This window comes from Buceros rhinoceros, unplaced genomic scaffold (assembly GCF_000710305.1).
Source record: "Buceros rhinoceros silvestris isolate BGI_N320 unplaced genomic scaffold, ASM71030v1 scaffold2345, whole genome shotgun sequence".
In the NCBI taxonomy this organism is placed as follows: Eukaryota; Metazoa; Chordata; class Aves; order Bucerotiformes; family Bucerotidae; genus Buceros; species Buceros rhinoceros.
In genome coordinates, this window is record NW_010413225.1 from 14299 (window position 1) to 30377 (window position 16079).

At 37.1% G+C, this 16079-nt stretch overlaps 1 protein-coding gene across 1 annotated transcript in view; it reads left to right on the forward strand.

Annotated features, from left to right (window-relative positions):
- Window positions 1-3833: 3833 nt before the first annotated feature.
- LOC104493873 overlaps window positions 3834-16079 on the forward strand; it is a gene marked incomplete at its 3' end in the record, with an annotated part of 14054 nt that continues 1808 nt past the window's right edge. The window contains exons 1-2 of the mRNA XM_010136634.1: window positions 3834-4080; window positions 14446-14657. Of these exons, the coding sequence (XP_010134936.1) occupies window positions 3843-4080; window positions 14446-14657 (450 nt within the window). The remainder of the gene's footprint in view (window positions 4081-14445; window positions 14658-16079) is intronic.

The window sequence follows — 16079 nt, forward strand, 5'->3', positions numbered from 1 at the left end:
GGAGTATGGCTGTTCTAGGAAAGAAGAAAGACTATGTTACTTATCCTGTTTTAGTGACAAACAGAAGTTTCTCTCATATTAGGTTTGATCTTCCACTTATTAAAAAAAAACAAACAAAACAACAAAAAATGCCCCAAACCCCAATCAATCAACCAAAAATCCAAATAAAAAAATAATCCCTGAACATTTTATGTTGTAATTTTTAGAGCATGCATGTGTATGTTTGATTTATATGTTTAACTGCCCAATACCATTCTGTGTACTACTATGCAATACGTATGGCACTATTTTTATATTTAGTTTCTTGGTGGAGAAAATCTAAATGTTTCAAATTCCTACCTTTGAATGTGAGTGAGAATTCATTTGAAATATGTTTCAATGGGTTGAGTGGGTTCTGTAACACAGAACCACAGAGGCTTCCTGTTCCCAAGTGTCTCCTGTGCATCTGTCACCATAAAGTGATCCAAATTTTGTAGCAGTTAGTAGAAGGATGTCAGTTAACTCCCACAGAACAGAGTACATTTAGGTTTAGGAGCAGATGTACTGGAATTGTGTACATCCCTCTGCAAAGATAAGCTTTCTTTTGATTGAACTGGTGTCTTAAGAGAGGCTTTAACTGTCAACTTGATTTAAAAAGTTGAATAAAAGTAGGTGAGGGTATTATTTATATATAAGTATATTTTAATTTAAAAGAGAGGAATCTCTGTTTTTGTTATTAAGCAGCAGGACCATACCTGCAGTAGAACCCTCTGGTGTCATAATCACTGATTTTATGTTCCCAAGTATTTTATTTTTATTACATTTCCAAATGCTTTTGAGACAATTTTCTTTTAAGGTGACTAGAGGTTCCAATTAGTTGTGCTTCTCAACATGTAGATATTTACATGGAGAAGTGCCTGGAGATTAACATGAGAATGTTTGCAGAATTTAAAATGAAATTGTTCTTCTCTATGGGAATGTTTTTTAGTTTTTAAGTAATGTTTGTAGATGGATATTAGTAAACTCTTGCCATTCCAGATTGCATGATGCACCCGAAGTAAATCAATTCATATTTGTGTAACAGGAGAGAAAGCGTAGCACCTTTTGACAGTCAGGAAGCAGATACCCGTTTGGAGATGTCCTGTGGGGGCTGCATTGAGATGGAGACTTACAGTTGTCACAGAAAGGGCTGTGTAAGGCAGGCTGTCAGTGCCACAGCCTCCTCCCTCCCCAGCGTGACTCTTCTGAGGCTAGGGCAACAGACCTCTGTCCTGGAAACCCCTGGCAGAGTGGGTCTACACCGCTCAAAAAGGAGTGTTCTTCTGGGGAGTCCGTCAATCAGTGGTGCTGTATCTGATCTGTTACCAGAGAACGAATGTAAACAAGCTTAGTTGTATCTGTCACTACCCTTGTAAAAATGAGAATGCTTTGTCATCCTGAGTTTTCTTTGCAACACCTTTGTGAGATTGCTGTGTGTTGTCTTAATTTTTAAAAACAGGGAATGGAGCCATGCTAAGATTATATATTTAATTACTCATTTATTCCTTGGCCGGATTCACAGCTAAGACCAAAACTCTGACCAAAATTTTAACTGCAAGTATCAATCACTTATAATTGGTTTATGTAATGTAATTTTATTCTCTTATAATAAAGTTACTTCTTGTCATAAGTGGGTATTTTATTTATTTACGTTTTGCTAAAATACATTGCCATAATGCTATTATTATTATTATTATTATTACACTCTAGTTTTACTGCAGTATAATTTTCTGCCAAGAATTCTGTTGGGGCAGCTCTGGAATTCCCGCATGGAACAGACTTACAAAGCTCCAGCCAATGTACAACTTCTTTCTGTAGAATAGATGGACCTTGATTGTTATAATAAATTACTTTAGTGAAACTTTTGATGCAAGAACTTTGGATATTTCACTGTATTGTGTTTTCATAGAAACCTGAATGTTGATCAGATATTAGTAATGAAATAATAATGCGATTAAATATTCTAATAATTCAGAAAATACTAATATTATTACACATTTCTTTTATCTTCCTTGTACAGAAAGGTTTTGTACAACATAAAAAAAAGCAACACTTAAAAGAAGCCGTGACTTACTCGTACTATCTGTGTATGAATCAGTGTGGTACTAGTACTCAATCCAACTCAAAAAGTATTTAAGAAAAGAATGGCAGGAAAGAAATAGTGAAACGCAAGGGTGACAAAGTAGTGGCGATTTTTTTAAACTTTTGAAATCAGAGAGAATGGGGCACCAAGATTTTGATAGAGCAATTGTTGCTTCAGATCTGACTGAATTAGATTACCCACAATTTATTTAGAATGTGATTAGTTGTCATTTGACAAAATCTTGAAACAACTTCTCCAGCAATTGATTAGTTGTCTTAATTTTAATTTAATCAATTAATTTAATCAATTGCTGGAGAAGTTGTTTCAAGATTTTGATTCCTTCTCTCTCCCCATGCCTCTTCCTCTCTGGAGTGAGGTAGGGTTAGGTGGGAGAGGAACAGAAGGAAAAGAGGATGGAAGTTCTTTCAGCTTTCCCTTTTTTTGGTGGCTGAGTCTCTCTGAGTAGTGGCAGATTGACGCAAATCTGAGTCTATCAGCTTTGACTCCAGTTTATGAAAACTGAGCATTTGGAAATGATTTGAGGTGATATCTCTGAATGCTCAGGCAAATTATTTGGTCTGGGTTTACAGCTGCAGAGTTTGGTTTGTCTTAAGAACAGCAGTGGGCTTTTTAGTGGTTTATATTTTGAAAAAAGTATGACAGTATCTTCAGAAAACCATCCCTTTTCTGAGGTGTTGATTTAGTCTCTGATGAAGCAAATGACTGAGAAATGTCACTCAGCTGCCCATCTGCCACTGTTTAAGGCTGGCATTTGTCTAACAGTCTCTTTACAATCATAGTCAATCCAATACCCTCTTACCTGTTGTTCACTGAGTAGACTTTTTAATGGTCATTCACCTTACTTTATTACCAACTTCTGATTGATGATTTTTTTTACCAACTGGTATTGTTGAGAATTCTTTCAAAATACTTAATCTTACCTCAGTTTTGAAAAAGAAGACAAACAGAGTGGTTAGGGAACAAACCCCCTCAGAATATTTCCTTCTGAAACTAGTGTTATACTTCAAATTAAGCATAAGGTATGTTCCTGAGGTTCATGTCTTTACATAAAATAGAAAAATGGTATTGATCATAGTGTTGCTGACTTTTTTTTTTTTCAGGATAGTGTATTTAAGGTTATTTGCCTGCATCTCTCCTAACAGCACATTGGATCTTAGGATATAATTTCCAGTCAATTGAAATAGTATTTATATTTTCCACTGTTTTCTTTGTCCTTTATATGTTTTTCCTCTTCAGCTTACTGTTGTTCAGTGGCAAAGGAAATCTGCTTGGCCTGTCCTAAGGAAAATGGATTTTAAGTAGCCAGAAGATAATTATTTAAGCTCTTAATTATGCCAGCTTTTCAGAAGATACTGTGAAGATGAACAGCAGGATTCAGCTCTCCCTTGTGTTAATCTTTGCTAGTAGAACTGTTGTTAATGGCATGAAAACAGAGTTTAACACTTTAAAAGTGTTTTCTGTAGTCTTTCTGTATTGTACTTTTTTCAAATCTCATAGTTCCTTTGTTATATTAACAAAAAAAAAATAGTTTGACTTACTGGTTTTAAAAGCTTGCACATTAATGCATTTCCAGATTAGACAGAGTTAGTATTCCTTTTCTTCTAAACTAAACTTGTTTGTTTTTTTTTTCTCTATTCCCACTTCTCCAATTTCTCTTCCACTTCCATCCTTCCCTTGCCCCCATATTCCCTCTAAAAATATCCTTAGGAATGACTTGCTGATGGTGTGCCGCCAGCTGAACATGGAAGAGTCTGTTGCAGAGATCATGCACCAGCTGGGAGCAGATGAAAATGGAAAAATTTCCTTCCACAATTTTAGTCAGTGCCGCATGGAACTGGTACAAGAAATCAGGAAGGAGGAAGTGGAGCTTTCTGTGAAATCGGCTGATGACTCTTGTAAGAAGAAAAAGTTAAGAGATAGGATAGCTTCCTGGCCAACTAGCAGCAATAACAGTTTAGGTAGGTATGACTTTTAAATGTCCTGTTGGTGTAATTAAAAAAAAAAAAAAAGATAAACTCCAGGAGTTTTATTACCAGTTTTACTGACATCAGGTTTTCCCCTAAGGGGCTTTGTAAATATGCTTTGGCATAATTTCATGACATCTTAGAGTGCTGTTGTAAGTGATGCAGTTTGGTCATTGGTGCGTAGACTGGAATGTGTGCAGAACATCCTCTTCTAAAAACCCTGCTTGCACAAAACAGTCTATCTTGAACGGGCAAGATCTGTGGAGCTCAGCTGATAACTGCGGAAGTGAGCTCTTTGTCTCTAAAATTCTCCTTTCCTTTTGCCCTCCCTCCACCAAGGAAAAAAAAACAAAAACCAAAACAAAAAACCAATGACAAAAAAACCCCCACCTTGCCATGCCATCTACAGGAACATGGGATGTGGGAAGGGATTGTCTGTGGCATTGAGTCCAGTCCTTGAGAGCACTGTGATTAATGAGCCTTAGATCAGAAATGCTAACACCTAAAAAATGCTTTCCAAATTGCAAGCGATCGGAGGACTCAGCTTCTGTGGTCAAAAATCCCATTATGCCAGGTACTGTGGAAGAAGCTGGGGATCTTGTCAGTGCTCTAGCTCCCTACAGCACCTGCATACCAGGTAAACATGACTGCAGGCCCAAGAACTAGAACTGACCTACATCCATGCTTCAGAAGAAGGGTGTATTTAGTTACAGCTGGGTCTTCTCAACCTCTTGTTTAGACTACATGGGCCTAGATTTTTATAAGAATTATTTTCAACAAGAGATCCTGCATTAGTCGTGCCAATAGTCTTTCTTTGCATGTGTCCTAAATTAAGTTAGGAATATTTTTGTCAGATATACTTCATACATCTTCCTGGAGAGTTTGCTAATCTGTGTTCCGACTCCTCATTTAACTGACATACTGTCAAGAGTCCGGTTCTCTCTCACCAAGTGCTTTTAGATATTCTCTGTGTGGAGGGTGTCATATTTAACATCAGATTTACTTACCTGGAGGTAGCTTATGTTACAGAGGATTTCAGATTTAGCACAACGGTATAAAACGTACTGAAAACATAACACAAATGCAAGTTACAGCAGAATATAGCAATTGCAATACATAGTTCTATCACAATTCCAACCTCATTCCCTAATATGCTCACCATCACAACCCTGAGCATCCCCAGCCTCTCCAGGGAGATATATGTGATTGAAGCCAGCTCAAGCCTGTTGCTCTCTTTTAAAGTCTTTTGTTAGTTGCTTACATTTTTATAGTCTTTATGTTGGGCTGAGCCATATATATACCTCCCCCCTGTTGGCCTGGATGACTCAGGGGCACATTCACAATCTTAATGAACATGGGAACAAACACCACTAGTTGATTCAGCGTCTTTTACTGCTTCTAAGTCAAATTTTGTTGTAGGGGTTTTCCTGTTTATCCTTCTTCCATGCATATTCTGAAATTGCGAGACAATTAACTCCGCAGTTTCTCTGCCCATTACTCCATCACTGTCTGGACTGAATCTTCATAATATTTGGGCTCAATTCCATTTCCATTCATGAATCTCTTTCAGGAGTTGTATCACAGTTCAAAACCAAGATCATGCCTAATATCTTTTTTTATTGGATTATGGATGATGTGTGTTCCCTAGCTCATATAATTATATTCTGCCTCTGTTGGCTGGTTTTTTCAATGCTGCCATTGTTGTATTTTCCTGCAAAACAGAAAACTTCTTCTGCCCTCAGACTGCTATATGTGGTTTCCCTGTTTGCTGACCACATTTCTGGCAACATGTTCTTAAAATACACTTTCTTAGACCATCCAGTCTGATCATTAATAATCAAGGGTAAAAGGTCCTAAGCTTTACTGGAGAAAAGTCCGTATTATGCAATCCCAAAATGCATCCTACAAAGAAATCTTATTGATTACTGTAAAAAAATAGATATAGATGAACACGCGGATTTGTTTATCTATACAATTCAACCTCTCCTCTTTTATCCTATTTTCCAATTTCTGTTAGTTCCACAAGAATATTTTAATGCATTTTTAAAGTTGGTGAGTGAATTAATTTTTTGTTTCATAATTCCCCACGTGCCCCTCCCCCCTCCTGAAAAAAAAAAAGTTAATTCCATAAGACCTTTGAATTTCCTGTCTTGGTATATTTCTCTGTGCTGGTGTAGCCTGACAGTTGCACTCTACTGTGTTTTTAAACCTATAGGGAATTTATGGGTTTTGTACTTGTTCTTCCTTTCAAGACTCCTGCAGATTCTGTAAGATTTTTTAATAATTAAAGAACATGTGAAAATGCTCCCTCATGTAAAAGAAAAAAAAAAAACAGAATGGGAGGAAATAATAGTAATGATGGGCATTTACAATGCAACTGTTTTCTATTTGTTTGTAAAAGAAAATCATTGTGGCAGTGCTGTTGAAGATGTTCTACAGACCTTTTTTTAAAGAGGCAAGGAAACACCACTGTAATGTATTTCTGTTATATAAACACTGCACCAAGTATGAACATAATGAAAGCTGAGGAATTATGCTTTCAGTCAAGCCTGAATTATAATATACATATGTTTCCATGTCTTTGAGGGCTCTCAAATGTACTCATTAGTGATCAAAGAGTTGATTGTGTTATATTGACTTTGCTATTGCTTTCCAAACATTGTGTAAGATGGGAGACATAATCCTGTGCAAATTCAAACATATAAACTTGGTGGATGTTCTTTTTGTGTATCTTTTTTTCAAGACATACAACACTTTTTAATAAACATTATTTTCAAAGATAGTTTACAGAACTTTTTTCAAGATTAATTTCTACATGGTGTGTCAGCTGCTGATAATCCTTGAAAGCTGTTATCACTTAGCCATGTGGTGTGCATAAATTTCAAAATTCGTTTGACTGTCACTGAGTGGCAGGGTTCATGTTGATATGAAGCAAAGAAATCGAGCCTTTGTCGTGCATGTTTTTACATGGTGACTTTGTGTGTAATCGTGCAGAGATTACCAGTCAGACAGAATTTTGTGCAGGCTTTTCTTCTAGCTGTTTGCAATTTCTTAACAGAGAGTGCAAAAACATATACATACATCTAAGTAAAAGATTATCTTTGCTACCTATAATTTTTGCCTTCCATTATAAAGAAAATAACCAGGAAAAACGGTCCTGAGAAATAATTACAACTAAATGACTATTGAACTTCATCTCACCCATCATTTTTTATCAATGAGGTTATTCTAATAATTGGGCCCAACTTTGCCCAACAAATGTTTCTACTCCTGTATTTCTGGGTGGGATGCAGAAGTAGGGAAACTGGTTGACTGTTTTAGTCAAGGTACAGGACTCATTTATTAATACCCAGTCATATATGTGCTCAGTAAGACAAACTTGCATCCATACCTACTACCTTGACAATCAAATGGGTGTGTGGATTTAAAAGTTTAATCTTGTATTCAAATGAATTAAAAAATTGCATTTTCCAAGCGTTAGAGTGATGCTTTTTGCTGCTTGGGAATCAGCAACTCAAAGCTATTATAAGGTATTGTAGTTCTTACCCTACACTATTAATATCAATGAGAGCTTTAACAATAATTGTGGTTAATAAACAGTAATTTTTCTATTAGGGAAATGGAATGTGAGCTCTGTTAACATTCTTCTGACATTGTTTAAAAATACAATAAAAATTGATAAAATAACTTTTGAAGGCATTCCTAGAGTCTTGCAGTGATCATATGCTACCTGACTCTTTAATATATAATTTCAGTGGGAAATACAGAAAGAATGTCAGTGACTGATCAGAACTGTGCATACAATAAATCTGTTTGTATCATCTAGTGAGTGATCGAAGTGGATGGCTTGTTGAGTGAGATCCTGTATCATAGCAGAACCACACCTCTAATGATTTAAGGCAGGAAGTTGCCTGAACAGTTGTGTCTTCTGTCAGGTTTTTCAGTGTTGTATAGTTTCAGATGTCTTGGGTAAAAGCTAGGATTAGAATTGTTTGTATTAAATGTTGTATAGATTAGCAAATTGCCATTTTTTTCCCAAGATAAAGAGTAATCTGTTTCTAGTACTCATTGTTTTTGAGAACGAACAAGAAATGGTACGGTTTATAAGAAAATTCTTTCTTTAGACAGGTGAATGGTTTCCTGTCCCACTGAAAGTTGCATGTACTTACCGATCTGATTTCATATTCTAGGTAAATAGTTATGAATACCATAAGCAGTATTTACCTGTAGGTTAGTAGTTAGTATTTAATTCATAGCCAATTCCCCTGTACTCTTTGCTGAAAATAAATCCCTTGAAAATTTGATATGATAATTTGTTTACATTGGGGATCAAGCTTGAGAATTAATAAAAGGAATGGTAGAAATTCAGCCTCAAATTAAGCTTATGGGTAAATACGAGAGAAAGGCTAGTTGGAGCTGAAAAATAATTAGTTTTGCTTTGCATTAATTCCATGTTTGATCTTACTACGAATAAATTGCCTTCAATAAACTGATGCAGTGATTACATTTATGCTATATTTAATTAAAAAGTACTGAGCCAATATGGACTCGAAGGTGTGCTGTAGATTTTCTTGAGATTTGTGAGCAAAGTTTCATCTTAAATTTATTTGACTAGAAAAACTGAGTATCTGCTAGGCCAAATTTAACTACATACAAACTTCCTTAACTGTAAGTGGTTCAGTTTATTACTTTAAAATAATCTTTTAATACCACTATATTTGTGCGAAGCGGAAGAATATAAGTAATTATTATTATAATTTTCCTTTTTTTTTTTTTCTTAGAAACCTACAGTGCTACGTTTTATGAGCAGCAGAAAAAGTGAACCTGTATTTCCAGGGGATTTGTAATTGACAGCTGACTAATCTTATTAAAACTGCAGTGTGTAGTATATGTTAAATGCTGATGGATCTACAGAGAATGAAAGTCATCCTTGCAGAATGGGTTCTCTGGTGTCTAATAGAGCAACAGACTTGGTTGAAGCTTTCTTATGTTTTGAATATTTGTAAAATGTAAGAACAGCTAATCGTCATCAGACCAGGGTTTATTCTGAAACAGTATCCCGTGTCTTAGATTGGTGAAAAACAAATAGTTAGAGAAGATAATAGGAATTGGGTGAGCATGTAATGATGCTTCCCTATTAAATTTCAGTTCAGTAACTTTGATGTAGAGATAGTCACAGTTGTTCACAGAGGCATGTCTCCCTCCCTCTGTAATACTGCCTTACAGAACTGAGTCCCTGAATCCATGCTGTTCTTTAGCATTTGCCACGTCCTGCAGCCAGGAGTAGCACAGTTTACCCTTTTGCTGGTTGAGGACAAACTAATTTTGCTTTGCTTTAATTTCCTGACTTCCTTCTTCCGTGTGTGTGGATTGTTGTTTTGGTTGTTTGGTTTTTTTTTTTTTCTATTTTTTTCTTGTTGGAAAGGTTGAGCATTGCATCACATTGCATTATTATTCAACAAGAGCACCTACGGAGTCTGTCATATCTTCACCATCCCTAGAACTTACAAGAATTTAGTATATTTGAGACTTTGACGCCACTATCAAATGTCTTTGAAATTACCAAATAACTTAAAAAATTGGGCAGAAGGGGGAGGCAGAGAGAGCAGTGGGCAGGGCATGTCTGCAGGCGAAGTGCAGGAAGCTGCCCTTCATAGCCTCTGCAATCAAGGGTCAGTAGAATGGCTGGGCCAAACCCAAGCATGTAGCTAGGGCTGGAGCCCGGTCCTTGGCCACCTTAGCACTGCACAGCTCTACAGAGCACTGTGGATCTGGCTTGTTCAAGATCTGTCCGTTCCCCTTCGTCAGCTCCTGTGGCAAGACATGGATCTGTGGCTTGGCATGTGGAGTGGGGAACTGGATTACAGCTTCAGTTCATCAGTTTTGTCCTAGTTTATGCTTTCTCTACAAACTGTGATAAGCTTGAGAAACCTGAAGGATGCAACTAGGATTTTCATAGAGGCCATGCTTCACTTGGCTTGGGGAGGAGCACTGTGATACATCCCACTCTGCAGCTTTTGTAAAACGGGTTGCCCCTCAGCACATTTCTGCTTACTCTCTTCTTATTTATGTGACAATGTTCTCTTCATGTGTCCCCTTCTAATACCACCAATGTATGGTTATTATTATGGTTATATTATGGTTCATAAACAGCAAGCAACAAAATGACAGTGACAGACAACAAACAGGATGTTTTGTTTGATTTGCTACACATGAATTGAAGTCAGATCCAAATTGAGATTGTCTTGAGTGGAAGATAATCTGGGGGAAGCTGATTGTTCATATATAGAGCAAATTGCCATGAGAGGGAAAATAACTTTTTTTAGAAGTACTGTGCATACAGTACAAATACCATACTTGGACGGTATGTTGGAACTTCATCTAGCCTCTGTACGATTTCAGGTTTTATGTGCCCTTTTTCCTATTACTATATACATCCCTTTTTACTAGAGATTATTAATTTCTAAGTAAAAAAGGATTATTGTATCCCTTACAATAAAATACAAATGAAATATTAGATGGGGTTCCTGAATACAGTGCAGTTGTTAGCCATGAATGTCCTGGCGAAATTTAGTTTGGTCATTTAACAACACCTGGTTCTAGGAGACCTTAGTTTCTTAAACTGTTGGTAAATCGTTCCCATCATTAATTTCCTGTGCCTGAATAGAGGAAACTGTCATGTCTCAAATAATTTCAGGTATAAGGACAAGTGTATGAAGGTGTCATGGATAGTGTGCTTTTTTGTTTCATCATTTCCTATATGGCCAATGCCAGCTTGCTGGCAAGTAATGAATCTGTAAATGAGAGTTGACGTACAGATAAGCATTTCTGTGGTAATTGAAATAAATTTGAAGGACTGTCATTGGACTGAAATTCCACAAACATTTGTTAATATGCACGGCTTGGGCTTGTGGTTTAACAAGCCCAGCTTCTTCAACTAGATAGCTGTGTTGCATGACTGGGAAATTGTAGTGAGAGAAACCTTTTCCTTTGCTAGACACATCGCTAAATGTTTTACTTTCTCAAGACTTTATAAGGCATGAGTTACCTGACACAAACTTCAATAGTCTATTTTATGGTTTTGTCTCTGCACGCTCATTCTTCTATCTATCCTGATTTTCATGTAGGCATTCAGTCGATTTTTCTTAGGATTTTAGGTAGTTTTTATACTTGGTAGAAATCTGCTTGGAAAAATATGTCAGGGAGTGTAAAATATCGAAATTGAAAAGCTTAAAAAAAGACATGTTGGTATTCATTTAATAAGTGAGAGCAATGGTTAACTTTCAAACTGTTCTAATTTCTTTAAAGGTGTATGTAAGTGTTTCCCAGATTTACTCTATAGGTGTACCCTGTAGCGAGTCTGACAGGACGAAATTCCAGAATTTCTGAATGTACCAATAGTGAGGATACTTCAGTGAACCTGAAATAAATTTGAGGTTTTGTGATGATTTGAAGAAACATACCCCTAGAAAGCGACAACTTTACAACTGTAGCACAGAGACACAGAGAAGACAAAGCGTGAGCTGACTGCTCTAGGTGTACATAGTACAGGTACGATAGGCACCTAAAACTGTGCATGAGCCTTCAGTGGACATTGAGAAGATTTCTTTTACCAACTTACGTCTACAAGAGAATTCTGGTCTATTGTATTAGTTTTATTATGTTTTCAAAGACAAATTATTTTACTCCTTCAGTCAAATCTTGACCTATTTCTGTTTGTAACATTTTCATACCAAAACCATTTCAGCTGTTAGTTGAATGAATGTGAAAGCTCTTTTGCAGAACAATGTCATTTGACTAATAGAAATGTAGTGCTTGTACTCTGTTGAAATATGTACCGTATTTAGCTTTGTAAAAAGAGGAGCATCTGTCTGATGCTCCAGCATCTCTTAATTTTCTGGCTGTGCTTGTGCAGATAGGATTATTTGCCGTGTTCTTGTCAATCCTAGGAGACAATCCTGTCTCCGTGAGGCTCCTGAGACACATCTGCTGCTCCAGGTCTGTGGACTGCTACTTTTTTTTTTTTTTTTTTTTTTTTTTTTTTTTTTTTTTTTTTTTTTTTTTTTTTTTTTTTTTTTTTTTTTTTTTTTTTTTTTTTTGGCGGTACGCTATACCGCAGCCGCAAGAGGGCAGGGGTACCTAACGCTGAGTGTGGTCACCAGTCACCGTGCATGGTACACTTCACACCCTGGAGTGTGGAGTATGGCTGGTCGCAGCAACTGAGTTCAGCTCAGCTGGAGAACTTGCAGTGTGAGGCTAGATTAAATAACGGTGGTGCATGCTTTTGGTGTAAAAGTAATTGAATTAATCTTTGAATTAATTATTACCTGTACCTGTGGTAATGAATCATGGTAATTATATCAGTATAAAATGTAATTCTTCTTTTGGTTTACGGTGTGTTCATGTTTCAGGACTAGCATGTTCTCACTACAGTAAGGCAGGGAAAACACCTCTGGCTTTCTTAAGTCGGATTGTCCTGCATAACTGCTTTACAGGGTGTTAGGGTGTTGACCTGAAGCAACAGATTGGTTGCTGCCTTGCTCCCCTTTTGGCTGATTTACCATTTGCACTTTTGCAGCTTCTACTTTCTTGTCAAGGGAGAGGCATGCTGCTAATAATTCATTATACATTTTATTGTTCTTCCCTGGTGTTGTACTGAATAGGTTCTAAACACTGATTAGTAAAAGCCCACTTTGAATGCTAATGACTATTTGAGAGAGAGAACCTGCTCATAAAAAGGAAAAGCTTTCAAACTAATAGGATGACATCAAAGACAATTTCTTATGGTTTGATGTTTGCATGATGGATTTACAGCTTTGCTGTAGTCTAGTAGCTCTGGATTCTGTCCCGACTTTTCTATTAGAATGTGTGCTTGGACAAGTCACCTAATTGTTTTTAATCTTTATTATTCTACATATAAAATCTTACAGTACTGCCCAGGATTGTTAAATAATGTAGTGCCTACCATGGAATGCTTCGTCACAGGAAATTGTCAAGCTTAAAACATAAGGTTTTAAAAGAAATGGGACAGTGGGAAGCAGAAGTACCCAAGGATAAAATAGTTACTAATAAAATAAGAAAATTTTGTTCAATATGTTTTAAAGTTTAAGCCTGTCTGTGGCTGTAGGGGATTGGAAGGATTGTATGGACAACAGCAACCCTACAGCTTCATGATACAGAAACTCTGAAGTATTCGTTGTTGTCACTAGCCACATCAACATATTCTTGCACTGATTTGTAATGAAACACCTTGTGATTCATGTGTTTCTGAAATTTGAACTGAAATTAGCAATCCTTGAGATAATAAGAAAGGCAGCACTAATATAAAAAGTGGTAAACTGTACAGCTAAAAGATTCACTTACTGTGTTAGTAAACAAAAAGGTGAATTACAGTTTTCCACTTCGGTTCTTTGATCAGTGCTGCTTTTCAATCTGACTTAGTAACTGGCACTCGTTCAGTGGTCCTTAGCTATTGTAAATTACACTGGTTTTACTTTACACTAAATAATGTATGCAAATGCTTTTATTTTTCCTTCTGGATCTTGTAATTCAGTAAATATGTGCATTGAAATGTTACTTTTTTTTTTCCTGGCATTGTCAGCATGTGTAAGATGGGGAATAATGATGGTGGAGCTGTTTGCTTATTTTCCTTCTGTAAAGGCAAACAGGTTTATTCATGCGTCAACAGTGTGTCCTGGCAGCCGAAAGAACCAACTGTGTCCTGTGGTGCATTAAGCCAGTTGGTCAAGGGAGGTGAGTGTCCCACTCTGCACTTCACTCATGCAGCCTCACCTGAAGTACTGTGTGCAGTTTTGGGTGCCTCAGTATAAGAAGGACCTCAAACTACTGGAGTGTGCCTAGAGGAGTGTGACCCAGATGGTGAAAGGTCTCGAGGGCGAGACTTAGGAGGAGTGGCTGAGGTCACTTGGTTTGTTCAGCTTGGAGAAGAGAAGGCTGAGGGCTTACCTCATCACAGTCTACAGCCTCCTCAAGAAGTGTAGCAGAGTTGCTGATCGCCCCTTTCTGGTAACCAGAGATAAGGCACGAGGAAATGGAATGGAGCTGCGCCAGGGGTCATTCAGATTGGACATTAGGAACATTCGACTGAGAGGTTGGCTGGTCACTGGAACAGGCTCCCCAGGGAAGTGGTCATGGCACCACTCTGACAGGCCTGTCAGAGTTCAGGAAGCATCTAGATGATAGTCTTAGGCATACGGTTAATTTTAGGTAGTCCTGTGAGGAGCAGGGAATAGAACTTCATGGTCCTTATGGGTCCCTTCCAACTTGAGATATTCTATGATTCTATGTATTATTTATACACAGTCCATATTAGAATGCTTTTCCATTTCTGCATTTTAGGTGCCTTATCAGGAGCCAGAGAAAGCTGGGAGTATGATTCAGGAGCAAGAGACCTTCAGAGTCCAGACCTCCAGAGTTATTTTACACTACAAAAGGTGTTACAGCATGGCGGAAGCAATGCGTCTCAACAAGTTGCTCTGCAGACACTTCTAGCTCAGGCCTCGAATTACAGCAACTCTGTTGGAGGAAGCTACTTAGAACTTGCAAACACTGTAAGTGCACTTTCCCTCTGAATTTAAGTTTTGTAGAAAATTTTTCTTCTTTTTTTTTTTTTTCCCCAAAGGAGCATATTAAGTCCAACCTTAGAGCCTTTAATCCTTCATGGAAACAATGCCACACTGCTGTTACTTTTCATTTACCAGAAAACCAGTGTGATTTTAGCAGTTCGTAGGCATATAATATTTCTGAAGCTTGATAACTGAGTTTCATCAAAAAGGTTAGGAGTTTGTGAGGAGCCAAAATCAAGTTCTTAATTTATCCAAATTAATAGAAGAAGGGTTATGTCTGAAAACTTCTTAATTTTTTTAAGCATGGTGTCAGATTGTTCAGAAGTCTTTTGCAGAAATCTTCGTCCCATGTTATTTCATTACTGCCCACTAAATTCTTTGCTACTTGCTTTAAACCCTTGATGTGCTAGCACTGGACGTTTGTATTTCTACAGCCAGGAATATTCCCTGGCGTAAAAAACCAGTAACTGTTGAAGGAGTAGGGCATGCAAAAAGTTTCTCATTTTTAAAATGACTCTTTATTGGCATACTTGACTGATGAAATAGATTCCTAGTTCATAGTATGATAGGATAATTTAAGCTGTAAGAGAACCCCAGGAGGTCTTCAGATCCAACATCCTGCTTAAGATTTAATGTCTAATGGAAGTGATTGCTGGCAATAGAGGAAAATCACCTTTTTTAAGCTGAAAATTTTGAAAAATGTTCTGAATGTATTTTCAAAAGCCACCTAAGTCATTTACATTCCTGAGCATGGGCTGATATAGGACCTGAAGTTTCCATATGCAGCGTGAAAATATGTAGATACTACAGCTGTCCTGAGAGAGAAAAGACTTCCAGGAAGTTTTAAATGAATTGTGTCCTTGTTTTCTATAAAGAGGACAGTAAGGGATCAGCTGCGATAGATCATAAACTCTTTGATGTTCAAAACTGGATAGAAGCATATGGAAACTGGAAGGAGTGGAATACAAGCACGTATTTTTAAGAGCATAAGATGGAAGATGTTGGAAATCATAGTCCGTATAGCAGCTTTATTTATACATTCCAGTAGTTTTCTGGAAATGTGAGCAATTCTAGGTGAGTAAGAAAGAACACGTAGATTTGTAAAAGAGCAATCGCATCCATCCAGTCTAGTATCTCCTTTGACAGAATAGCAGACTTTGGAGATGGAAGAGAAACAGTAGATGTCATGTTTCTCCAGTAAGACATCTGCCCCTACCTTGAGTAACAGTGTCATAATCAAGGCAAGAAACATAATCTAAACGTAGCTACTAAAATGTGGGTATTGAACTAGTTTGAAAATTGTGAGGCACTGGTTTTTTTAATGTTTCCTGAGCTCCATTTTGTCCTAAGTTCTCTGACTTGTATGAGAACACTGCCGAACTCAAACTATACTGGTAAAACAAGTTC